General features: G+C 41.4%; 1 protein-coding gene across 5 annotated transcripts in view; it reads right to left on the bottom strand.

Annotated features, from left to right (window-relative positions):
- The window catches only part of scn8aa (sodium channel, voltage gated, type VIII, alpha subunit a), a gene marked incomplete at both ends in the record, with an annotated part of 35,569 nt that extends 18,837 nt beyond the window's left edge, over positions 1–16,732 (bottom strand). For 2 of the 5 annotated variants that reach the window (XM_083895409.1, XM_083895410.1), the window contains 11 exons: positions 636–950; positions 2,042–2,323; positions 2,413–2,619; positions 3,723–3,864; positions 4,158–4,221; positions 4,453–4,674; positions 7,533–7,624; positions 8,447–8,575; positions 9,882–9,962; positions 11,777–11,913; positions 16,457–16,732. In XM_083895409.1, the coding sequence (XP_083751535.1) occupies positions 636–950; positions 2,042–2,323; positions 2,413–2,619; positions 3,723–3,864; positions 4,158–4,221; positions 4,453–4,674; positions 7,533–7,624; positions 8,447–8,575; positions 9,882–9,962; positions 11,777–11,913; positions 16,457–16,732 (1,947 nt within the window). Of the gene's footprint in view, positions 1–635; positions 951–2,041; positions 2,324–2,412; positions 2,620–3,722; positions 3,865–4,157; positions 4,222–4,452; positions 4,675–7,532; positions 7,625–7,835; positions 7,928–8,446; positions 8,576–9,881; positions 9,963–11,776; positions 11,914–16,456 lie in introns of all 5 variants that reach the window. The other 3 variants (XM_083895411.1, XM_083895413.1, XM_083895412.1) reach the window with 2 other exon arrangements.
- Positions 16,733–22,205: the final 5,473 nt, after the last annotated feature.

Here is a 22,205-nt window from a genome sequence, read left to right as displayed (position 1 = left end):
TAAAGTGCCTGTGGCTCTACAGTGCTGGTCCCCACTGTTTCATCTGCCTCCTACTGTAGATCTACCCACACACACGATAGCAAAGGATCTGGATTCCTGGAGGAGGAACACATCAACACACTGGAGCAGGTTAACTCATCATGATATTGCTGTTTGCTAACAAACACTGTGTTTTTGTTACCTAGGTGTGATGACATCCCACACATAGAGCTGTGCATTAACTCTAAAACATGGGGTTTTTATCTATGTGTAAAAGTCTCCAGTTTATGTGGTAATGCAGTAGAGTAACCATGTATGAATAAACTTGATATGAACATGTTCAAAACATTGACATTCATTGTTCAAATCAAAACAACAGAACTGCCTGGAAGTCACTGACAGACCTGGTTAAACTAACCTATCAAATGCAGGGTTTGCTGAAGTATAATCACTGGGAAACAATTATTATTTCTCCATCCTTTTGTCTAGTGTCGGAGGGCAGGGGCTGAGAGAGAGGGGGGGGGGGGGGCGAGCGCTTAGCCAAGAGATACATACGGACTTGCAAAGATGACAGAGTAGAGGAGAGAGAGCCAGAAAGAAAAGGAACGGACGAGAGGGGGCCATGCCTAGATAGGTCTACTCATTGACTTCCTTACACTGTCGTCAGTGGCTGCCTTATCTATTTTCACCTCAGGCAGAAGGCGTCCACCAGGCCCAGGGCCGATGAGTGACACCACGCCATTGCAATCCACCGTACTGTTCCTCTTCCCATGGTAGCCGCTGTAGCTGCTCCGCCGATAAGGGCTGAACAGGGAACCCCGGCGCTCCTCGCACTCCTCCACCGTGCTGTGCTCATCGTCGGCAAATTCGTTTTCGGAACCCACGTCCTTACCGCGGCCCTTGAAACTGAAGATGCTGCTTTTGCTGTTATGGCGGGACAGGAAAGGCGAGCCAGGGATACTGAGTAAGGACTGAGGAGAGGAGAGGAGAGGAGAGGAGAGGAGAGGAGAGGAGAGGAGAGGAGAGGAGAGGAGAGGAGAGGAGAGGAGAGGAGAGGAGAGGAGAGGAGAGGGGGATGGGGAAAGATATTAATGTGGCTCACTGTGTTTTCTGAACTATAACTGATTGCGCCATCATTGTTATACAGTTTGTCATCAGTTCTCGGGGTCATGATGAACGGCAAAAATCTGTGGGAAATTTACTGCGAGCAGGAAGATTTTCCCTGAGGACACATAGAAATCACATGACTTGATAAATATGACAGAAATACATAATTAGGTCGGATATATCCGGCACTCTCAAGGTCACACACACAGAGACACATGACAGAGTTACAGGGAGCTCAAACAACATGGAGAGGCACATGAGTCATGACAACATCAATCTGTGCTGCCACTAGTATTGATCCTGGTATTATTATTATATCTGCACACTGAACCAGCGAGCTCAACTGAGATCACATTTTTTACGACACCAGTCTTCTTCTCCCTGCGCAGATGATGGATGTAAACAAACAGTGAATTTCACACTTGTGTTAAAAGGAGTTGCACGCAGGACCAGCGTGCCTTGCTGTCGTGTTGCTGTGGTGAATTCTACAGCGTAAGACAATTGTAAGAGCCAGTGGAGCCTAAACAAAGCAGCGGGATTGTTCGCTCTGAAACATTCATGTAATCACTGTGAATAATTTAGGAGCTGGACATGTGCTTCTAAATCTCCTGCCACACTATGTGCTCCTCGGCGAGGTTTTTATAAACATAAGTCATTATCACTGAAACACAGAAACCTGTGCAGATTGCATTAAGTCTAGACATTAACAAAGTTTAAATTTCTTATCATCTGGTTCTGACGTTGTTGTGTGCAGGGTTTCTGCCTGATCTCAAGACCATGGAGGTGACTGTGATTCTATGTTCCAAACACTCAAATAGCAAATGTAACCTTCCTCATCCTTTACAAGCTTATCAAATGAAATTTACCATGGACTTTTGAACTGTCTGAACATACAATCAGTAATATGTGTTTCTAAAGTAACCGTAGCTGCTTTACTGATGTTGTTTTCCCTCACCTGGTTCATAATGGAAGACTTTCGACCCAGCCTGTTATCCGGGAAACGGAAGCGGCTCCGCTTGCTGCCATCGTCTGAGTCTGACTTGACAAACTTCTCGCTGTCGCCTTTCTCCTTCTCCTGCTCTTTCTGTCGCCATTTCTTCTTCCGGTTGCGCCGCTCTTTGGCACTCTTAGAGCTGAGTTTTGACATCTCGGACGAACTGCACGAGAGACGCCCTCCTCCGTCATCCTCTACTGCGTCCTCTGACACTGTGCCTGCAGATGTTGCCATGGCAGCCGTCTGCAGAGACAGATACAACAACAATGTCAAAACAATGATAGGACACAACTTAGAAGTAATTCCAGCCAAACATCCTGCAGAGCACTGACCTGGGCTTCTTCCTGTTGTTTCTTGAGCTGCTCAAGCATGGCCTTGAATTCCTCCTCTTTCTGCGCAGCCTCCTCCATGGTGGCCTGGTTCTGCTCCTCATAAGCCATGGCCACCACAGCCAGGATCAGATTCACCAAGTAGAAAGATCCCACAAAGATGACCAGGACAAAGAAGATCATGTAGGTCTTCCCTGCTGCCCTCAACGTCTGTCAGGGGAGAAGAGAGATACTCGGTCAGCACTCAGCATCAGACAGTATCCACCTGCTCATCTGAAACCGTAGTCAAATGTTTATGTGGAAAGGACGACAGGCAGATGTGTGTGAATGTACTTTTCTGGGTGTAAAAATCAATTCAGCAAAAAAGATTCCTTCCTCTGGACCGAAGATTCAGCATGGGTTAAGGTTACAAACACAGCTACAGTTAATCATTTCATGCCCTGAGCTCATTAACATTCTTAGCATAGGCTCAAGGTCGTAATGTTCATCAGGGAGAGCCTCGACATGTGCATTCTGACCCACTTTTACATGCACACTGAAAACACCTACTGCGATACGAGAGAAAACCCTTATTTAAGAGTTCTTAAGTTAACCACATGGTACATAACTAACCATTTCCTCTCTTCTAAAGATGATCTACAAAGACTTCCTTGGATAAAGACGTGAAATCCCCTCACACATTAATTATGAATGTAGTTGACATGCATTGCTAAGAAGTGAACACAACATTTCCAACAAGAGAAACGCAGAGATTTGTCAGCAAATCTTATTTGGGGCGGAGAAAAGTTCTGAGAATCAGGTATGAAGAACAGAACGTTCATTTCACAAACACAATTCAAACTAAACATGGTTGCATTGGGATTTTTTTTTCCCAACGACACAAGTGATGAGATGAGAGTCTGTAGTTTTTTAACTTGAAGCTGAATTTAAAAGATAGCACCAAAAATAGAAGTATGAGCTCCTGTCAGGTCTCATCTGTGTCCTAGTGTAAACTCCAGAACAGACTGATGGCAGAGACCAGGCTACAGCTGAACAAAGCCGGTCAAAGTAAGAATAGTGAGCAAAGACAAAGGTTTAGCTGAGCTGGGTTTTCTATATTTATTTTATTTGTATGTACTTTATTTTTCAACTTTTGCTTTCTTTAAATTCTTTGCGTTACCTTTCACATATCGTTGTACAGCGCCTTGATTCCAACTTCATGTATGAAAAGTGCTTTATAAATAAAACCGTCCTGCCTTTCAGCCAGTATTAACTAGATGAACATCAAATTAGATTTAAATATAGAAGTAAATGTCAACGTGTCCATCTCTTACCAGCATGTAAAGGTTTTCCCAGAAGTCCTGTGTCATGAGTCGGAAGAGAGCCAGGAAGGCCCAGCCGAAGCTGTCAAAGCTGGTGTAGCCATAGTTTGGATTCCTCCCAGCTTTCATGCATAAGTAGCCCTCTGGGCAGCGGCTGAGAGGTGAAGTGAAGACAGAGACAGACAGAAGAGAGAGAGAGAGAGAGAGGGAAGGAAAATAATTTTGTCTTTACTTAAAATTCAATCTGACAACAGATAGATAGATAGATAGATAGATAGATAGATAGATAGATAGATAGATAGATAGATAGATAGATAGATAGATAGATAGATAGATAGATAGATAGATAGATAGATAGATAGATAGATAGATAGATAGATAGATAGATAGATAGATAGATAGATAGATAGATAGATAGATAGAGGAGACACAAGGAGAGCAACTCACCCAGAGTCAGAGCTGTTCCCACAGAGAAGAGCGTCCAACTGACCAGGCAGGAAGTAGAAGTTGGCTGTTGAAAAAAAATAAAGCTGCAATGAGTCATATCACTCACAATCTGTCACAGAAGCTGCAATATTTCAGACTAAATTCTGACTTCAGTTTGCCCTTAGTTTTTGAATTCAGTGGCGTTCGCCCCAAGGCTGCCAAAATGACATAATGTTTCCTTGTTTGAGCAGCATATGGTCTGACTCATCCTCCCAGACTGTTGCCAGCGCACCGTTGGCAGAACACCTTTACTTACCGTCGTTCATGATGTACTCGTCCCAGTCGAAGCCCTTGCTGCCGTTGGCCAGGACCGACTCGTTCATGTCGATCGGCCAGAACACGCACTTTTGCCGCAGGTTGCCCATGAAGAGCTGCAGGCCGATGAGGGCAAAGACGCTCAGGCAGAACACAGTCAGGATCATCACGTCCGAAAGCTTCTTCACAGACTGGATCAGGGCTCCCACAATGGTCTTCAGGCCTGGAGAGCATCCATACACACACACACACGCATACACACACGCACACACACACACACAAACCATGCAGGTGATGCAGCAGCTGCTGATGATACACATCTCTGGAGTGTGCTTCCACTACATGTGAGGTTTTGCATGATCTTTTACTAAAGACATTTAGTATTACATTTTAATTCTGTGTGGATTTATAAAAATCTATGCTGCTTTCATGTAATGTAGTATATATCTATATCTTTAAGTGGTGCATTTTCAATAATCAGTGTAATAATGTGTTCATTATTATGTGTGAACTTCTTGTGCAGTGGATACGTTGAATATAAACTGGAGAAATGAAAAGAAAAACTATAGGTAGTAACACATTTTGGACAAAAGTAACAGGTTACGTACATAACGTATCTAGAAACAAAACAAACATGACATATTTACAAGCCTTCCCACTCTTTTCATCCACGATGATGTCAGAAATCAAATTAAATGACAGGCTTTTTTTTTTTTTTTGCTGCCAATAGATCCAATGAAAAAGAGGGGGAAGACTGTAAAGGTGAGAGGAAATCAGTAAGAAAGAGAGCACAGCAGCACAACACGGGGGCCATGAGAGGGACAGAGGCACAGGCAGGGGGGTTTGGAAACAACATGCAGGTCATTTAAACTCCAAGGCTGAACAGGACCAATTCAATGCCAGTGCCAGCGTGGGCACTTTCTTGAACTGTCTTGTATAAAGGTGTCATACGAAAAAAAAAAAAAAAAAAAAGCACTGACTCCCCATACCGTGACCCTGCAGTCTGTCTCAACCAACAGCTTCACAGAAGACAAAATAAGTTTACCTTCCAGACAGGCGTCCTCTGGCAGTGTTCGCACGGGTCCAAGAGGAACTCAAACACCCGAGCAGGATGACCTGCACACACTTTTGTGTTTGGCCTCTACAGGTACAGCGCTTTGTACCGATTCTTGTCAAATCAGGTCGAATTAAGGCATTCAGACAATTTCAGTAAAGCTCCATTAGCTTGGAATTTGAATTAAGAACCTCCTTTATTTTAATGAATGTCTAAGTTCGTGCACATAAGGGGGAAAAAAATATATCAAAATATCAGTTGGGCAGGTATTACATTAAAATACTCCCATAAACTCCAAACACATGCTCAGTACACGAAATACTGTTCAAGATCAATTTAATCCACTCCAAAAAAAAGAGAAATCTTTGGATATTTTTGACATTTCATGAATATACTGTAATAATTTGCTTTCAGGCAGAGAGCCAAAGCGATCCACACTGTCCTCACTTCTGTCTGTTCAATATAAAGCTACAGCTGCACAACTTCTCCTCACACAAAGGCTGTGAACAAGCGGAACAGCTAACGTGGCTTTGGGAGGTAATTAAAGCTGCTGAAGAGCAGCTCGACTCATCTTTCAGCTGAACAAATACAGGTGCATCATCTCAATGAAGTTACAGTCTCACTCCATTGAGTTTGCACATGCAGTCGACCAATCGCCATCCAGGACATTGTGTACATAGTGACCAATCACTTAACGTTTAATAATAAAATCATGTAAATATACATAATGTTTACTATTTAAATGCATCTACAAATAAAATGGCTATTATAAGGTATAATACAAGTCTATATACAGTATGTGATGAAAGAAGAAGCTTAAAAATAACAATTATTCTACTTAATTATTATCATTAAGGTAATTGGCTGTGACAACCCAGACCTGAGTAACAGTTGGCCACATGCCCCATGGAGGATATCAATGTCTCTCTGTCAGAAAGCAAAATAAACTATTTTATTTAAATAGTTAAAATCCAAACGTGATTTATTTGCATTTCTTTCTTTCCGCTTGCGTAGTGAATGTGTCCCTTAAAAAAAGCATCCATAGGCGTTCTTTAGAACAGGCAAGACATCTGTTCGACATCCTCTATCAATAGATAGATAGATGTGCAGTCAGTGTCACTCACAAAAGGTTGATAGGTCATTCAGCCATCCCATCTGCGCCCCCAACCTCTACAATGTGAGCACACTCTTTCTTTGTTATTCTTTTTTTCATTCAAGTAGGTTGTAAAAAAAAAAAGAAAAAGAAGAGAGAGAGAGAGGAAGAAAATCAATAATCAAACTAAAAACAAAAGAGGGCAAATCAAACTTTCAATGCCATTAGTCAGCCAAGCTCTTAAAGGCTAGTATTGTAAAAAGCAAGTGACTGAAAAGCATCATGCAGCGTAAGAGATATGTTCACAAACTAGGCTTGGCAGTCTTCATACATAAATAATAGGTGCATTCTTCTCTCTAAGAGCTATGCCATTTCTCATACGAACATCAACATACATGTGGGTCATTTTTCATCCCCAAAAAACACGGGATCTCCTACTTCAAATTCAAATACTGGAGTTAAATGTGCAACTAAATAATGGATCACTTTAATCCACTTGCACACTGATTTTGAAATGGAAATTTGAGACACTATAATCTCTTCTTAGTTGATACAGACCATGTACAATCAATGGATAAGACGATACTCTGATAATACGGAAAAAGGGCATTTTGTGAATCTGAAAGCTGGTGAAAAGGAGCGAGTGAAAGCTATTTGTAAAGAGGGACACAGCTGCCTTGGAAAGGAGCCTCATAATGAGAGTGCTACTGGGGCAGAAGAGAGTGCAGAGCCTTTGGGTGGCTCTAGAGGAGACTGCAAAGCCTATCAAAAATGTATTGGTACCATTTTTGATACTTTTGGAGGAAAAATAAATCAAAAAATGGTTGTCTCCAATTCTTTTGTTGTTGCTTAAATCATAATCGCAATCATAAGAGTAGTGAGTAGAAAAGAAAAGGGTGAGAGGATCAGCCTTAGTGTTTAAACTGAGTCTCACCTGGAATGACAGAGATAGTTTTCAATGCTCGGAGAACTCTGAATGTTCTCAGCGCAGATACATTGCCCAGGTCCACAAACTCTGTTACATATCTGAAATAGGGGAAGGATCACACACAGAACAAACACGATGACAAAAACCACACACGCCAAAGAGCACGACACCACCGAACCAGGAGGAAAAAACGACGCCACTCACAGAGAGCCTGTCCACTGAGGAGAAGGGTGGAAGGTAAAAAAAGGAAAGAAAGACACACACCTAACACCGACCCCGCCCCACCGTCCCCACCCCATCCTGTCTTACCTGGAATAACAGAAATAGTTTTCAATGCCCTCAACACCCTGAACGTGCGCAGAGCTGAGACATTGCCTAGGTTTACAAACTCTGTTATATACCTGCAGGATCAAACCACAGTTACAACCACTCGTTATTTACATGAAAATATGAGGCGACAAGATTAATTCACACACAGATGGCCCGACGAAAGAGTGTAGAGATGTATACGTGTGTATCTGCTAATATGGAGAGAGTGGTGGTGAAAGTACTGAATGACAAACTGGGATTCTGGGCCTTAAATGCAGAGGCTCTGGCAGATTGAGAAAAGGATGAATGGAAAAGAGAGAGAGTTGGATGACAAGAAGGAGACGACAAAGATGGAAACCTTCGATTCCCAAAGAGAAAGACCAGAGAAGTCTCAGATGAAGGAAACACAGGAGATGGGTTATCAGACAGAAAGACAGACAATCATCTGCATCATCATCATCATCATCATCATCATCATCATCATCATCACTCTACATCTCACTTTCTTCCCCTCTTAAATTAAACAATGACAATATCCGTGCACATCATTTCATTTCTTCATCCAATAACAGTTTGATCACACCGAAATATAAAAAAAAGTCAATACTTACGCCATGGAAATGACCATGAAATCCAGCCAGTTCCATGGATCTCTTAAGAATGTAAACCCGTCTATACAGAATCCTCGTGCGCAGATTTTTACAAGAGACTCAAACGTATAAATTCCCGTGAACGTGTACCTGGAAGACAAAAGGGTCGACAGAATCGGTTCAGCGGGGGCCGCATCAAAGCTCACTTACATCTCTAACAACCACTGTAATCTCATTAGCCAGAGAAACGCCCAGGACGTTACGGGTAAAGACGGGTAAATGACAGAGGATACATTTGGAAACAGGAAGACAGATAACGCTCCATAATATAACACTTGTACGTTATTTAAAGTCTTATTTAAATGGTGCTTGAGCCTGTTGAAGCATTTGTACGTTAGCATTGAAAGTCTGGTCTGCAGACAGGCAGACGATCATATTTTTGACCTTTACATAGATTATAATCCAAAGGCAAAGGTGGAAATGGTTGATCCACAGAGTGGACAGAATATTCTAAATTAAAGTGTTCATATATTTTGACAGATATTCAGATTAGGAGCTGCAACTAAAAATGTTTAATCTTTGAGCAGAAACAATGTTTTTTGACCAGGTTGCACGTGTTTGGGAATTTAGATTTTTCAAATATCACTGAATTAGAGCTGCAACTAAAGATTATTTTCATAATGGATTAATCTGTCGATTATTTTCACAATGAATCGTTTTGGTCCATAAAATGATGATGTTCTCGAATGTCTTGTTTTGTCCATGAACTAAAACGACTCAGTTTTAATGATTTCTTTGTTATGTGACGCAAAGAAACCAGAAAATATTCACATTTAAGAAGCTAAAACAATCAGAAATCTTGTTTTAATCATGAAAAAAGCTTCAAACCGATTAATGGATTATCAAAACAGTTAACGATTCATTTAGTAATCGATTAAGAATTCGATCAATTGTTTCAGCTCACACGGAGACCTGATTTGATCTGATGGATATTATTATTACTATCATGACTAGTTATCTCTTTAAGGAATTGGTTCTATAGGGAGGGGATGTTTAAGGAAAATATCTCTATATAAAATGTATACATGTGTGTGACATTGTTTTGTTTGTTCAGTTTATTATTTAAGGTAAAATTAAAGGGTAAGCCCTAGAAAGAGACTTTTTTTTATTTAGATGAAAGAATGCAAAGTTTTAAACCCATATTATCATTATTATTATTATTATTATGTGCATGTACGTATAAAGATGATATGTCTCTTATAACTGTAATTGTTAAAATGTGAAATAAAAATAAACTTAAGTCATTGTTTCAGCTCTACACTGAATTACTGTCTTGTCATTTCCTGTGTTTTTCCTTCTTCTTCTCAGTCTTCTCTATGGAGCTGTTGGCAAACACACTTAGCTTCTCTAATGACATGCATTCACCACTGAACAAATGTACAGAAAGTGTACTTACTCTACTTGTTTTGACCACTCAGGCGGATCACTAAAGGTCATAAATATACAGTTGGTCAGGATAGTACACATAATGATCATGCTGAAAAGAGTGAGGAGCAGGTTAAGGAAAAACGCGTGTGGAGGTCGTAGAGTCGGTCACTGACAAACATCACAGACAGGACGAGCGACATCAAATCTCACTGAAAACACACACAACACAGTCAAATATATACAGTTAGAAAGTACAGTTTGCATGTTTTTGGACTCTGGTCCTTTCAGCACTTAACAGGCAGTGGTGATCTGTGCCCAGCACCACACACACACACACAAGCCATTATTTAACACATGAAATATTTACATGGTGTATATTTACTGAAAATACAAAAGGCATGACTAAAACTACACCACATGTTTAAGCCTGCGAGGCTTTTAGTTCAGAGAGGTTTATGCTAATACAAAAACTAAAGAAAAGCCTTAAAGAGTTTTAAGTGCAGCCAGAGAGGACAGTTAGAGCTGTGGTTTGTGGCTGAGATTATATTATAATCTCTATTATTCAGAATGGACAATAAAAAAAACTGTTCAGTCATGGTGGGTGAAAGGAAATAAGTTGTAGTTTGATAAATGTGTTCCTGCACAATTACATCTTATTGTTAAAAGCTTCTTTTTCTCATTAAAACATTTCACTTTGTATCAATTGATGAATCTTTGTTTTTATGATGACACATTAATACCAGCATGTGTTCAGTGGAATATAGTCCTGAAAGGTGATTGTGTTACATCCAATCAGATAGGGGGTGGGCGTTCACATAGGAATCCCGATTTTAATCATCCACGATTCTGAATTGATTCATAAACTTCAAAAATTGATTTTTGGATATATGTATATATATATATATATATATATTTTTTTTTTAAGTTTCTATTTTGAAAACACACCATTGTGTTATTTGTGTACAGTTTATTTTTGTAACCTCTGAGAGAAAAAGGCAGCTAGTCTAAGCTTTCATTTATGCAAGTTATTATTTGTACAGTAAGTAAGTTTTTATTTGTTTTGAATGAATAAATGTTAACTTTTGTCTTAAGTTTGCCTTTGTGTGACCACATTATCACATTATCTTATACAAACTGTATTGTTTTGATGCCATCATTTGCCTTAACACACTATGCATTGCATCAATTTTTGAATCGATAATCTGTTGAATAGAGAATCGATTTTGAATTTAATCGTGACCCTAAGAATCGGAATCAAATCGAATCGTGAGTCACCCAAAGATTCACATCCCTACAATCAGACATATCTGACAACATGTACAGTAAATCTATCTGTAATGTTGCACAAGAACCTTGTATATTAACATACGACTAATTTAAGATTAACCTAAGAAGGCAAAATACTAAAATAGAACCATTTATTTTAGGCAAAGTAGCAGCTTGTCTGTATATACAGTATCTAATATCATATAATATGAGATTTGAGTTGTGTTTATGCAGCTCCATAAACATGAAATGTTGAAATGTCTGGTTTTTACTACATTATTTCGATCCTGTTGTAAATGTTATCATGGAACAGTTACTAGATCTTCTCCAGAACTGATTGTGGATCAGTTTCAATGTCATATTTATGTTGTGATGACTCAAAAGACAGACTTGACCTAAGTTTATGTAGATATGTTTGGGGTTTATTTTTTATCAGCTCTGTCTCAGGGAGAACAAAACCTTCAGCTGCTCAGAGTGAGACTGGACTCACAGAACTTATTGAGTTTCCTGCTAAGGACGACTCATCATTTTGTTCACGTCCTATAAACCTGCTGACTTCATCATACTGAGCGTCTGCACCCTCACATCAGTAGATTTACATGAAGGAACACGGAACATATCATCATGAATAATACATGTGAAACAGGCTGTTGGAACAGCTTTTTAAAAGGATATGAATGTATCAAAATTTTAATAGCTATTCGCCTAACCAGATTTAAAGGACTTATGAAGTACAAGGCAGGTGTGGCACTAAAACGGAAGATTGTCTTCCCTTTATTTACCACTATAAACGTCTGTGGAGAGAAGCAGAGGAGAAAGAGAAAAAGAGTATTAATAAATGATATCAGATAAAAACATACAGTGCAGAATGTGATTCATAAACAGAACGTGTCAGTTTATACCGTGTATTAATTCACTATCTTCTCTACATGAACAGCACAGTATACATGATTCATTAGAGATAATGTGCGCTTTTGCTCATCGTGTATCACACAAGTACATTTGAAAATGGCTGCCAGGATGTTTCTAACGTGGCTCGTCGTCCCCGGTCACTCAGTGCTATCCTGCCCGCCGCGGCTTTGGTGGTTTCCAGAGGAGGAAAACGAGCAAAACAGAGAAGAGCTGACAAGCTTCTTTGCCTCTTTCTGTGGGTAACCTCATAATTGTTTAAATAAAACATGGCCATTTGCTTTGAAACTTTAATGAGACGCTGTGCATTTGCACAAGTGATATGGGCCCTTGTGCTTTTAACAAGGCATCCCTCACTACATTAAGTCCTGCAGAGTTACCGGCTCTGAGCTGACGCCTGGAGACAGAGAGGAGGAGGAATACAGTAAGAGACCTCATGGTGGGCGTCACGTGACCATGCACTTCCCGATAGAAATGAGGAGCATGTGTCATGTGTTTTTAAGTGGAAACATAAACATTCATCGTCTACCACTTTATCCTCTACATGAGGGTCGTGGGGCTGCTGGTGACAATCTCAGCTGACATAGGGCAAAAGACGATGTAGATCATGGACAAGTCCACCACAGGGACACAAAGAAACACACCCCTCTCATGTGGTCCATTTAAAGCATCCAATTTCCTAAATCTGTATGTTTTTGGACAGTGGGAGAAAACCAGAGAACAAGACAAAAACATAATGTCAGGTAGAAAATGTCCAGTCACGTGACTCTATGATATCAGCAGAACTATAATCTACAGTTTATCATGACACACTCATCTTATTCTTCAGTTGTAATTATAGCTCAGAGCTGTGTATATATACTGTAAACATTCACTGCTAAAATTACACACTTGGAAAAGTCCCAGTTGCACTGAGTGTCATGTGCACATAAATACCTATACATCCATGTGCACATACAGGAAACTAGCATGAATACGGCTTCAAAAATAAGCAGCCATGTTGTGATTCAAACACACACACACACACACACACAAGTGCTATATATGTAGGCATTTTTGTAACGCATGACTAAAGTGCTGCAAAGCTACTGAAAATTTCATAATCCAGAGCAGAGGAGAGGCAGAAAAACCCGGGGAGATGGAGACAGAGCGAGGAGAGGCAGGACAGAGGGAGCCAGAGCGAGGGCAGATGGCCAGAAGACTGGAAGACGAGGGGAGGGGGGGGATGGGCCGGTGATGAGGAGAGAGGGGGAGAGAGAATGAGGGGGGGGGGGTCAGATTTGACACAGGCTCCGGCCATAAGCGCTGCATCCATGAGGGCCACAGCAGCCATTCAAAGAGCCCATTCTCTCAACCCTTGTGCTAAATGGCAAATTGACTCAGTTTTATGGTACCTAAACACACACACACACACACACACACACACACACACACAAATAGCTTAAAGCTAAGCTGCAATGCTATAGGTACACATCTGTCAAGGTAAAATGTGTGCAATCTTTTAGAAAGACCTGTATTCTTGGTCGTTCTTCAACATTAACGTTCTTGTCTGTGTTTTTCTGTTCATCTGTCTGTTGTTGTATTATTTTGACAGTAAGTGGTTGCAAGCTTCCACTTGAAAACACCAAAAATACAGTAGGTCAGTTCAGGAGAAACATGTCAGTGCACTTAGACTTAACTTTAATATATATATATATATATATAAAAGGGTTATTCTAAGGTTACAAAAACCAAACATTATTTTTTACTTTAAAGCAATGATGCACTTATTAAATTCCCGTCTATCAGAAGTCCTCATGAAAGGTTTGTTTAGGATCTCTGTTTAAATGCCTTCTGTAGCTGTACCTTCAGGTTATTTCAGCAGAAGGAGAGCAAGTATGTTCATGCATCTCTGCACATGTCGCCCATTTTCATCCTTGTCCTCACTTCCTCTACCCTCCCTCTCTCCCTCCTTTCATTTTTGCTTATTCTCCTTTGGCTGATCTGTTCCTCTGGCCTCGTACATTTGGCACGCAGCTTGACTTGGTCTGGCTCAGCTCAGCATAGCACAGTCCTTGCACAGGCCATAATGAGAGCTAGATGCTGCGTCATCATCACCCAGCCGGCCGGCCTGACTTCCAGCCCTCTGTCTCGGTCATGACACGGTCTAAAACTGCCACGACTGAGGATTTGTGGTGAGGAAGACGAACAGCTTTCCTTTCCAGTTACTGCTGCATGAAATACACTCAGCACTGACCTGCTGCCTCTCAGCGACAATGATATACAGAGCAACGTTCTTCCATCAAGGTCACAACCCGATGTGACGTCACAGCTGCTCCAGCTGCCTGACCCAAAGCAGCATCAACTCCCTTTGGCAATAGAACGAGACAAGATCGAGGGGCCACTGTTACATTCGCCTGAGAGCTGAGAGCTGACAGGGGCGTTTGGAGAAGGCAGGTGAAGGCACAAGAAGCAAAACAGCAGACACACACTTGCATGACCTGCATGCATCTGTGGCAGAAATTCACGTGTGCAACTGAAAGATGCGGATTTATCAACAGTCCCCAGCATCTTGCTGGACACGTGTCTTTTGGTTTTGTGTCTCCTGCTTGTGAACTAAACTGGAGCGTTACATAACAGTCGCAGCATATGCACAGTGTAAAGACAAGGGAGGTTAGAGAAAGATGGGAGTGAGAGGATGAACACACACAAACACACACACGTAATCTACAAAAAGAAAAGTGTTGATTTTAAACTGTAGGGTGTGTGTGTGTGTGTGTGTGTTGATTGGCAGAGTCACACAACACAGCTGTATTTAAAAATGAGACTATTTTGAATAATAATGATTTTGTCACATCAATCTCTGCTAAAAATAGTCAACAAACTTTGTCAACAAATGTTTCCATGGTAGATTTGAGTCTCACTCTGCAGTCCTTTTATAAACATGCCAACGTTCAAACGGCCTTTGCGTCTTCATGCTTCCGAAAAGAACAGCCATTTTATGATTAAATATTATTTTGTCTCCTTAAAAGTAAAAATACAGGAGAATTAAAGTGTATAGGATGTTCAAAATGGCTGCCCAATATCAACTGTCCGGTTTATTTGGTGCACTAATGTGAATATATTTCAGCATATGAAGATGCAGTCAGGTGTTTTTGGTTGACAGGTTCCCAGGATGGTGATATTCACAGAGTCTCAAGGTCACCCGACGTCAGCCATCACAGAAAACACCCAGAGGGACCCGGAGAGTCTCCTCCAAGGCAACCAGCGCTTTCCTCCGCAGCCCACAGATTAACGTATGAACAATTAGAAAAGTCTGTCATGTGGAACAACAGTCTTTCCACAGTCACCGCGGCTGACCTTTTCCCCAAAGCCCTGCGAGCACAGTTAGAGACACACACACGAACACACACACACACACACACACACACACACACACACACACACACACACACACACACACACACACACACACACACACACACACACACACACACACACACACACACACAGCAACATCTCTCAAGTGCTCGACTCTCACTCTCCCCAAAGGTCTTCAAGAAACGGAAAAAAAAAAACATGATTGCGCTCACCGTGCAAACCCGATCACAAAATGGAAGTGATGTGAACGCATTTCACCTGGAAGCCAAACAATCAAGAGCAGCACGGCTCGTGTGTTCTGTCTGTGTAATGACACATGTTGACGTGTCATTACACGCTGTATGACTCACCGCCATGTCGCCATGACTTCAGGCAGACGGACGCTCATTAACTGTGTGAGATATTATGTTGTTGTGTTTTTAAAGATACAATCGTATTTATATTACAACTATATGGAGGCTAAAATGCTCCCAATAATGCTCTTGGTACAAGGAAAATTTTTTTTTTTTTTTTTTTTTTTTCATTTTGTGAGTGAACATGTTTTTATATAGGTTCTCCGGTTTCCTCCCACAGTCCAAAAACATCCAGATTTGAGGATGAGTCAAATTGGACACTCTAAACTGACCGTGAGAGTGAATGTGAGAGTGAATGGTTGTTTGTCTCTTTGTGGATCCTGTGACGGACCGGTGACCTCTCCAAGGTGTGACCCCACCTATCGCCCTATGTCAGCTGGGATTGGCACAGCACTCCCCCGCGAGGATAAAGCGGTAGATGATGATGGATTAGATGTTTAAATAGGTTACAGTAGCTGAACAGTCTAAAATATTGAGGTTGAGGACATGAAGAACTTTGATATGCATAGAGGAAGAAGCTCTATCTTGTATCTATATATCTATATCAGAGGTTTTGTGTAGAGTTTGGAAGCCTGAGGTACAGGGACGAGCAAACCTTTTAGTAGATATTATTGAAATCATAATACAGAGCCACAGTTAGAAACATCCCTTTAAGTAACACTGAAAACTTCATTTTGTGTGTGTGTGTTGCATGTCTTTCTTCAGTTAAACTCACTTTTTGAGAATTCTGGTAGTATGGGTCCAGATCCTCAAGTGGTACCGCCACCATTCCCCGAGGGGGGTCTCCGTAGATGTAGGGCAGGCTCTTCCCAGCCTCCAGGTCCCTGTTGGGCTTGGGCTTGTTCTCGTCATCGTCGTCGTGGTAGCTGCTGTCCTGCTTGGGTGGTTTCTTGTTCTTCTCCTCATTGATGCGCTGCTCGAGAGCCACCAACGATTCCACAGTAAACTTCTTGAAGCTATGAGGTCCTGGTGCAGAAAGGGGTGCAGCCATGTTTTCATCCTGCACCTACTTGGTCTTTAGGTTTGTAGCATCCACAGTAGCAGCTCTGCAGGAGGAGCACACAAAAGAACAGTCAGCTGACAATCTGCATGTACTTCATTCATTCCAAAAATCGTTTTCTAATTAATATCAGAAATGGGGGTGGATCAAAAATATTGTTTTGGTGATATATCGCCATCCTTGGATATTTTAATAATAATAGAATTAACACTAAAGTTTAATGAACAGAGAACTTGTATTAACTTTTTCAGAGACAGATATCTTCATGTATCTCTTTATGATTGTCTGGCAATACATTGATTATCACAAAATCGTTGTATCGTGATATTATTGGTATTGTGGATCATGTATCACGTATCGTGAGATACCCTGTGATTCCCACTCCTAATCAGAAAAATCTAATTTCTAATTTTTTAAAGTTGAACATGGTCATATGTACAGATTTGTGGTTATTTTATGTAAAATATTCAGCAAAACAAATCTAGAAAAGAACATAATTTTTGTCACACAATCACACAATTCCAAGTCCATGTAATGAAATATTTGATTCCACTGCTTGAGCGACATCAACAACAGTTAGCAAAACTAATTTATAAAATATGCATTTTACACTCGCTGATTTACTCCAACTCCAATAACAGCAACAAAAAAAATACACAGCATGGTTTCATTGTGTGTAACGTCTGAGAGAACAAACTTTGAGATGTTGGAATTAAACTGAAAACAATGTCCAGCTCAAATTTGTGCTTTAAAACACATAATAATAATATAGTAAATTACTTTACCACACTACAAAGGTATAAGGTAAACATGTTTTCTAGTTTTGCAGTTATTATAAGCACAGCTAATTTAAATATAATTATTGTTATGGTTTTTTTTCCTGTTCTTCTGACCATGAAAACAACAGAGCCATTTCAGCATATATCACTTTGTGATTTTTTTTTTGTTCCGAGTCTATGTTGAAAGGCTGAGAGAAAGTGCAGCACACTTAACGTCTGCATGACTCAGTGAAGCACTTTTCCAACACACTTGGATGTGAAAGGGCTATGATGATGGTTACATGACAACTGTTTCAAGCTGCAGAGACATTTCAGGGTCAATGTGGTGCTTGGCAGTGCTGGATGAAAGAGCTGAAAAGATGGTTTCAGTGGAAGCACAGCCACACCTGAATCTGACACGCACACAGCATTCAAAAGATTCAAGAAATTACAAAAAAAATGGATATTATGGCACATGTTTACACTATGATCCTCCCCCTTCAGACATTATAATTCACCCCTTCTCTTCAGTAGGGCTGCAACAACTAATGGATTATTAATTGAAATACTAAAAGTATTCTGATAATCTTTTTTGAGCGTGTTCAAATTCTCTGATTTCAGTCTCTTATTAGTGAATATTTTCTGTTTTCTTTGCTCTTCTGTGACAGTCATTTTGAGCAGAGCACAAACAATGCACACAAATGCAAAAGCTGCACTGTGATCGTTCTCGTCTATGTTCTATGCCTATTTAAATATGCAATACACAAGTTCTCATCCTTGCAGTGGAACAGAGTATATCATTTGATGGTATCATATGGTAATAACGCTCCCTCTCATTGCACATCTTGATTTAACAGGTTAAATCCCGAATCAAACCGCAACATATGGGAACAAAAATAGCAATTAGATCATTTTACCCAAATCGTTCAGATCTGATTGTTCCGGTTTGGGAACATTGACATTTGACACCATTTTCTGCAGGTTGAGAAGAACATAATGAACCACGAGAGTCACCGTTGTTGTTGTGTAGAGTTGCAGCCCTTTAGCTCTGTGGAGAACGATGGATTCAGCCTTAAACAGAACGCATCGACCACATCTCAATCACAAGGCCTCTGTCTCTGCTCTGCTCTTGCATAACAGTCTAGTTCAACATGATCAACGTGTAAAGCTGATATCACGCAGGAAGGTCTCTCCTCTGTGCGTGTGCGCGTGCATGTGTATGTGTGTGTGTGTGTGTGTGTGTGTGTGTGGTGAAGAGGCAGCCTGTGAACCAAAACGTCTGATTTAAAATGGACCCCGGAACCTCACACAGTCACTGAGCCTTCTGCTGCTCTGCTGGCGCTGTCCGCTTCAGCACCACACACAACACGCACACACGAATGAATGAATGAATGCATGGAGGTTCATGGGTGGAGAAAAGCAGCAGTATCGCAGTAACAGAGGCCTCTCCTCCGTGTCTCCTGCAGGCCCCGCTTTATCCTTCACTTCTCCTCAATGTTATTAAGTCACAGTGACAACAAGCGTCTTGTCGTGTCTTGGGCTCGTGCAGCTACACATTGCTTTCATGCAGGAGGCGACGCAGACCAAGAGGAAACAGCGCGCAGCTTCTGGCACCTTCTCGGTCGTCGTCGTCGTCGTCCCCTTTTTCCCTGACACGCAGTGTTTACTACAGCTGTTACTAAACAACGTGAACGCCATTATGCGCGTCTTTTCCGGTATATTTCATTGAGCGGAATATAAAAAAAAGCCCCCTCTCGTGCTCAGTGACAGAGAAGAAGCTGGAGGCTTCACTGCGCAGAGAGACAGTGGCCCCTCTACCACTGAATTGGCCAAAGCTGTGTATTGCTGCAGTGGGTTGGTTTGTATTGTTGCAAATGTCACGCGGAAAAAAAAGGTAAACGCCACCGTGGGGTTTGTCCAAAGTCCCCCCTCGCGTCATGTGATGTCGATCGATCGCAATAAATGCATAACCCATAATAAAAGTCATTCAGAGGCACGAATGCGAGAAAAACCTGGTGCGTTTATCTTGCGCGGTGCCTGGAAGGATGTGTGCACCACACCCGTGTAGCCATGTCGACTGTCAGATCAATACAAGCCCAATGTGTACACAAGATAGAGCCGACTGTGATCAGCACACAGGCGGCGTGGAAAATACCCACGCACGGTCCTCGACGCTCGGTGGAAACAGGACAAACATTCGAGAATGATCGCGGAGCTGCCACGGCAACGATCACCTGGAGGAATGTCCATTTCTCTGCTATTGATGATGGAGGAGGATCAGGGGCTATACTCACACAGCATCTTCACCGAAGCCTGAGGAGCATCGTCCTGTCATCATCGACGTGGATAAACACAAACAAACATAGACGCTATATTTTGACATCAAATAAAAGATAAATTAAAACAAAGTTGGGTTTATTTTGTCCTTTTTCCGGTGACTGGAGCTGACACACAGCACCCCCTCCTCCCTATGTGATGATCACCGACCTCTCGCAAACAATCTAACGAATGCTTCGACGAAAATACTTCATCCAACAGAAAATACTTCAAAAATGACACATAAATCTGTTCGTGTCTGCTTCACAGTCACTGACAGATGCTCCGCACACACACACACACACACACACATCCTCTTCCATCCCCGCTCCAAAAAAAGGTGTGCAGCTCTGCGACATTTACGCAAAGATACCGACTCTCAGAGAGAGAGAGGCAGAGAAAACAACAGCCCGCGCCCAACAATGCATGAACCATTTTCCCTCAAAACCACGACAAAAGCAGGATACTCACTTTGCAAGCGTTACAATGAATCCAGAGAGCCGCGACTGCAGGACTGCAGATGTGGGAGAGACTGGGCAGAAACTGCGGTTGTCGCCATATTGTTGCTGCCGTCTTCCTCCTCAGCGCGAGCGCTTCCCCTGCATAATTGATGACTCTCAGCAGAAATGTGAGGGAGTGTCGGCGGCGAGGGGGCTTCGAGAAATCCTAAAGGTCATTCAGGCCTGTAGCCTCTAAACCCCGGAGCGAGATTCACCGAATGAAGTCAGGAGGCTGCACGGAGAGAGAGAGAGAGAGAGAGAGAGAGAGAGAGAGAGAGAGAGAGAGAGAGAGAGAGAGAGAGAGAGAGAGAGAGAGAGAGAGAGAGGAGCCTGCAGGAGACCGTGCGCACAAATCACAAAACTAAAAAAAAAATCAGCGGCTCAAACGTGCACGAGTTCAGTGAGGTGAGTTTGTTAAGTGCAGGAATTGACTGGATAATCATCAACAGAAGGCGACACAGACACCTCCAAGACACGTGGAGAAGAAAATAAAGGTTATTTTAACATTTAATGTACAAGAATAATCCTGTGTGACATCACAACAGAGGCGTGCACAGACATTTCAGGGGCTCAATTTAAAAATATGTGCACTCTGCTTGACTCAATGCTTTTCCATTAGTGATAGTTCCTGATACCTGGTACTTTTTTGGTACCCGCTCTAAGGAGGTTCCAAGTGAGCTGAGCCAATACTAAAATGTGCCGATACTAAAATGTTACCAATACTAAAATGTGACCAATGTGACAATACTAAAATGTGACGATACTAAAATGTGACGATACTAAAATGTGACAAATGTGACGATACTCAAATGTGACAATACTCAAATGTGACAATACTAAAATGTGACGATACTAAAATGTGACAAATGTGACGATACGCAAATGTGACCAATACCAAAATGTTACCAATGTGATGATACTCCAATGTGAGCAATACTAAAATGTGACCGATACTAAAATGTGACCAATGTGACGATACTAAAATGTGACCAATGTGACGATACTAAAAAAGTGACCAATGTGACCGATACTAAAATGTGACCAATGTGACGATACTAAAAAAGTGACCAATGTGATGATACTATAATGTGACCGATACTAGAATGGGACCAATGTGACGATACTCAATGTGACCGATACTAAAATGTGACCAATGTGACGATACTAAAATGTGACATGTGACGATACTCAAATGTGACCAAAACCAAAATGTTACCAATGTGATGATACTCCAATGTGACCAATACTAAAATGTGACCGATACTAACATGTGTCCAATGTGACCGATACTAAAATGTGACCAATGTGACGATACTCAATGTGACGATACTCAATGTGACGATACTCAATGTGACCAATACTCAAATGTGACTGATACTAAAATGTGACCAATGTGACCGATACTAAAATGTGACCAATAATAAAATATGACTGATACTAAAATTTGACCGATACTAAAATGTGATGTAAACAGACTGCCGGCCACTGATTGATCAGAGAGTGTTGTCACTGGAAGAGTCATGAGTGTGACCTCCGACATGAATCAAAGTGAACAATGCGGAACTGTCGATCAGTTAAAAAGACTTAAATATCCTGAAAATGTGCATTAATCTCTAACATTTAGCAAGGACATCTCAGTCTGCTGTATTTAGTGACAGAACTGCTGAAAGCATGCGATCGTGAGCCCAATCACAACCACGTTCAGCCGTATTTCAGGTCAGTGACCGTGTCAGACGGAGTCTGTGCTCTGGTCATAGAGGAAGTACTGAACTAATCTTTTAAATGAACTGATTCTAATGATTCAGTTACATCGAAAACGACTGCTTTACAATTCACTAGTGAATAGTCTGTGTGTGACGCATGTAAAATGACATCACGGCAGTTTCATGC

The sequence above is a fragment of the Microchirus variegatus genome (genome assembly GCF_963457635.1).
Source record: "Microchirus variegatus genome assembly, chromosome: 9".
Lineage (NCBI taxonomy): Eukaryota > Metazoa > Chordata > Actinopteri > Pleuronectiformes > Soleidae > Microchirus > Microchirus variegatus.
This window is presented reverse-complemented; position numbering and strand designations above follow the sequence as displayed.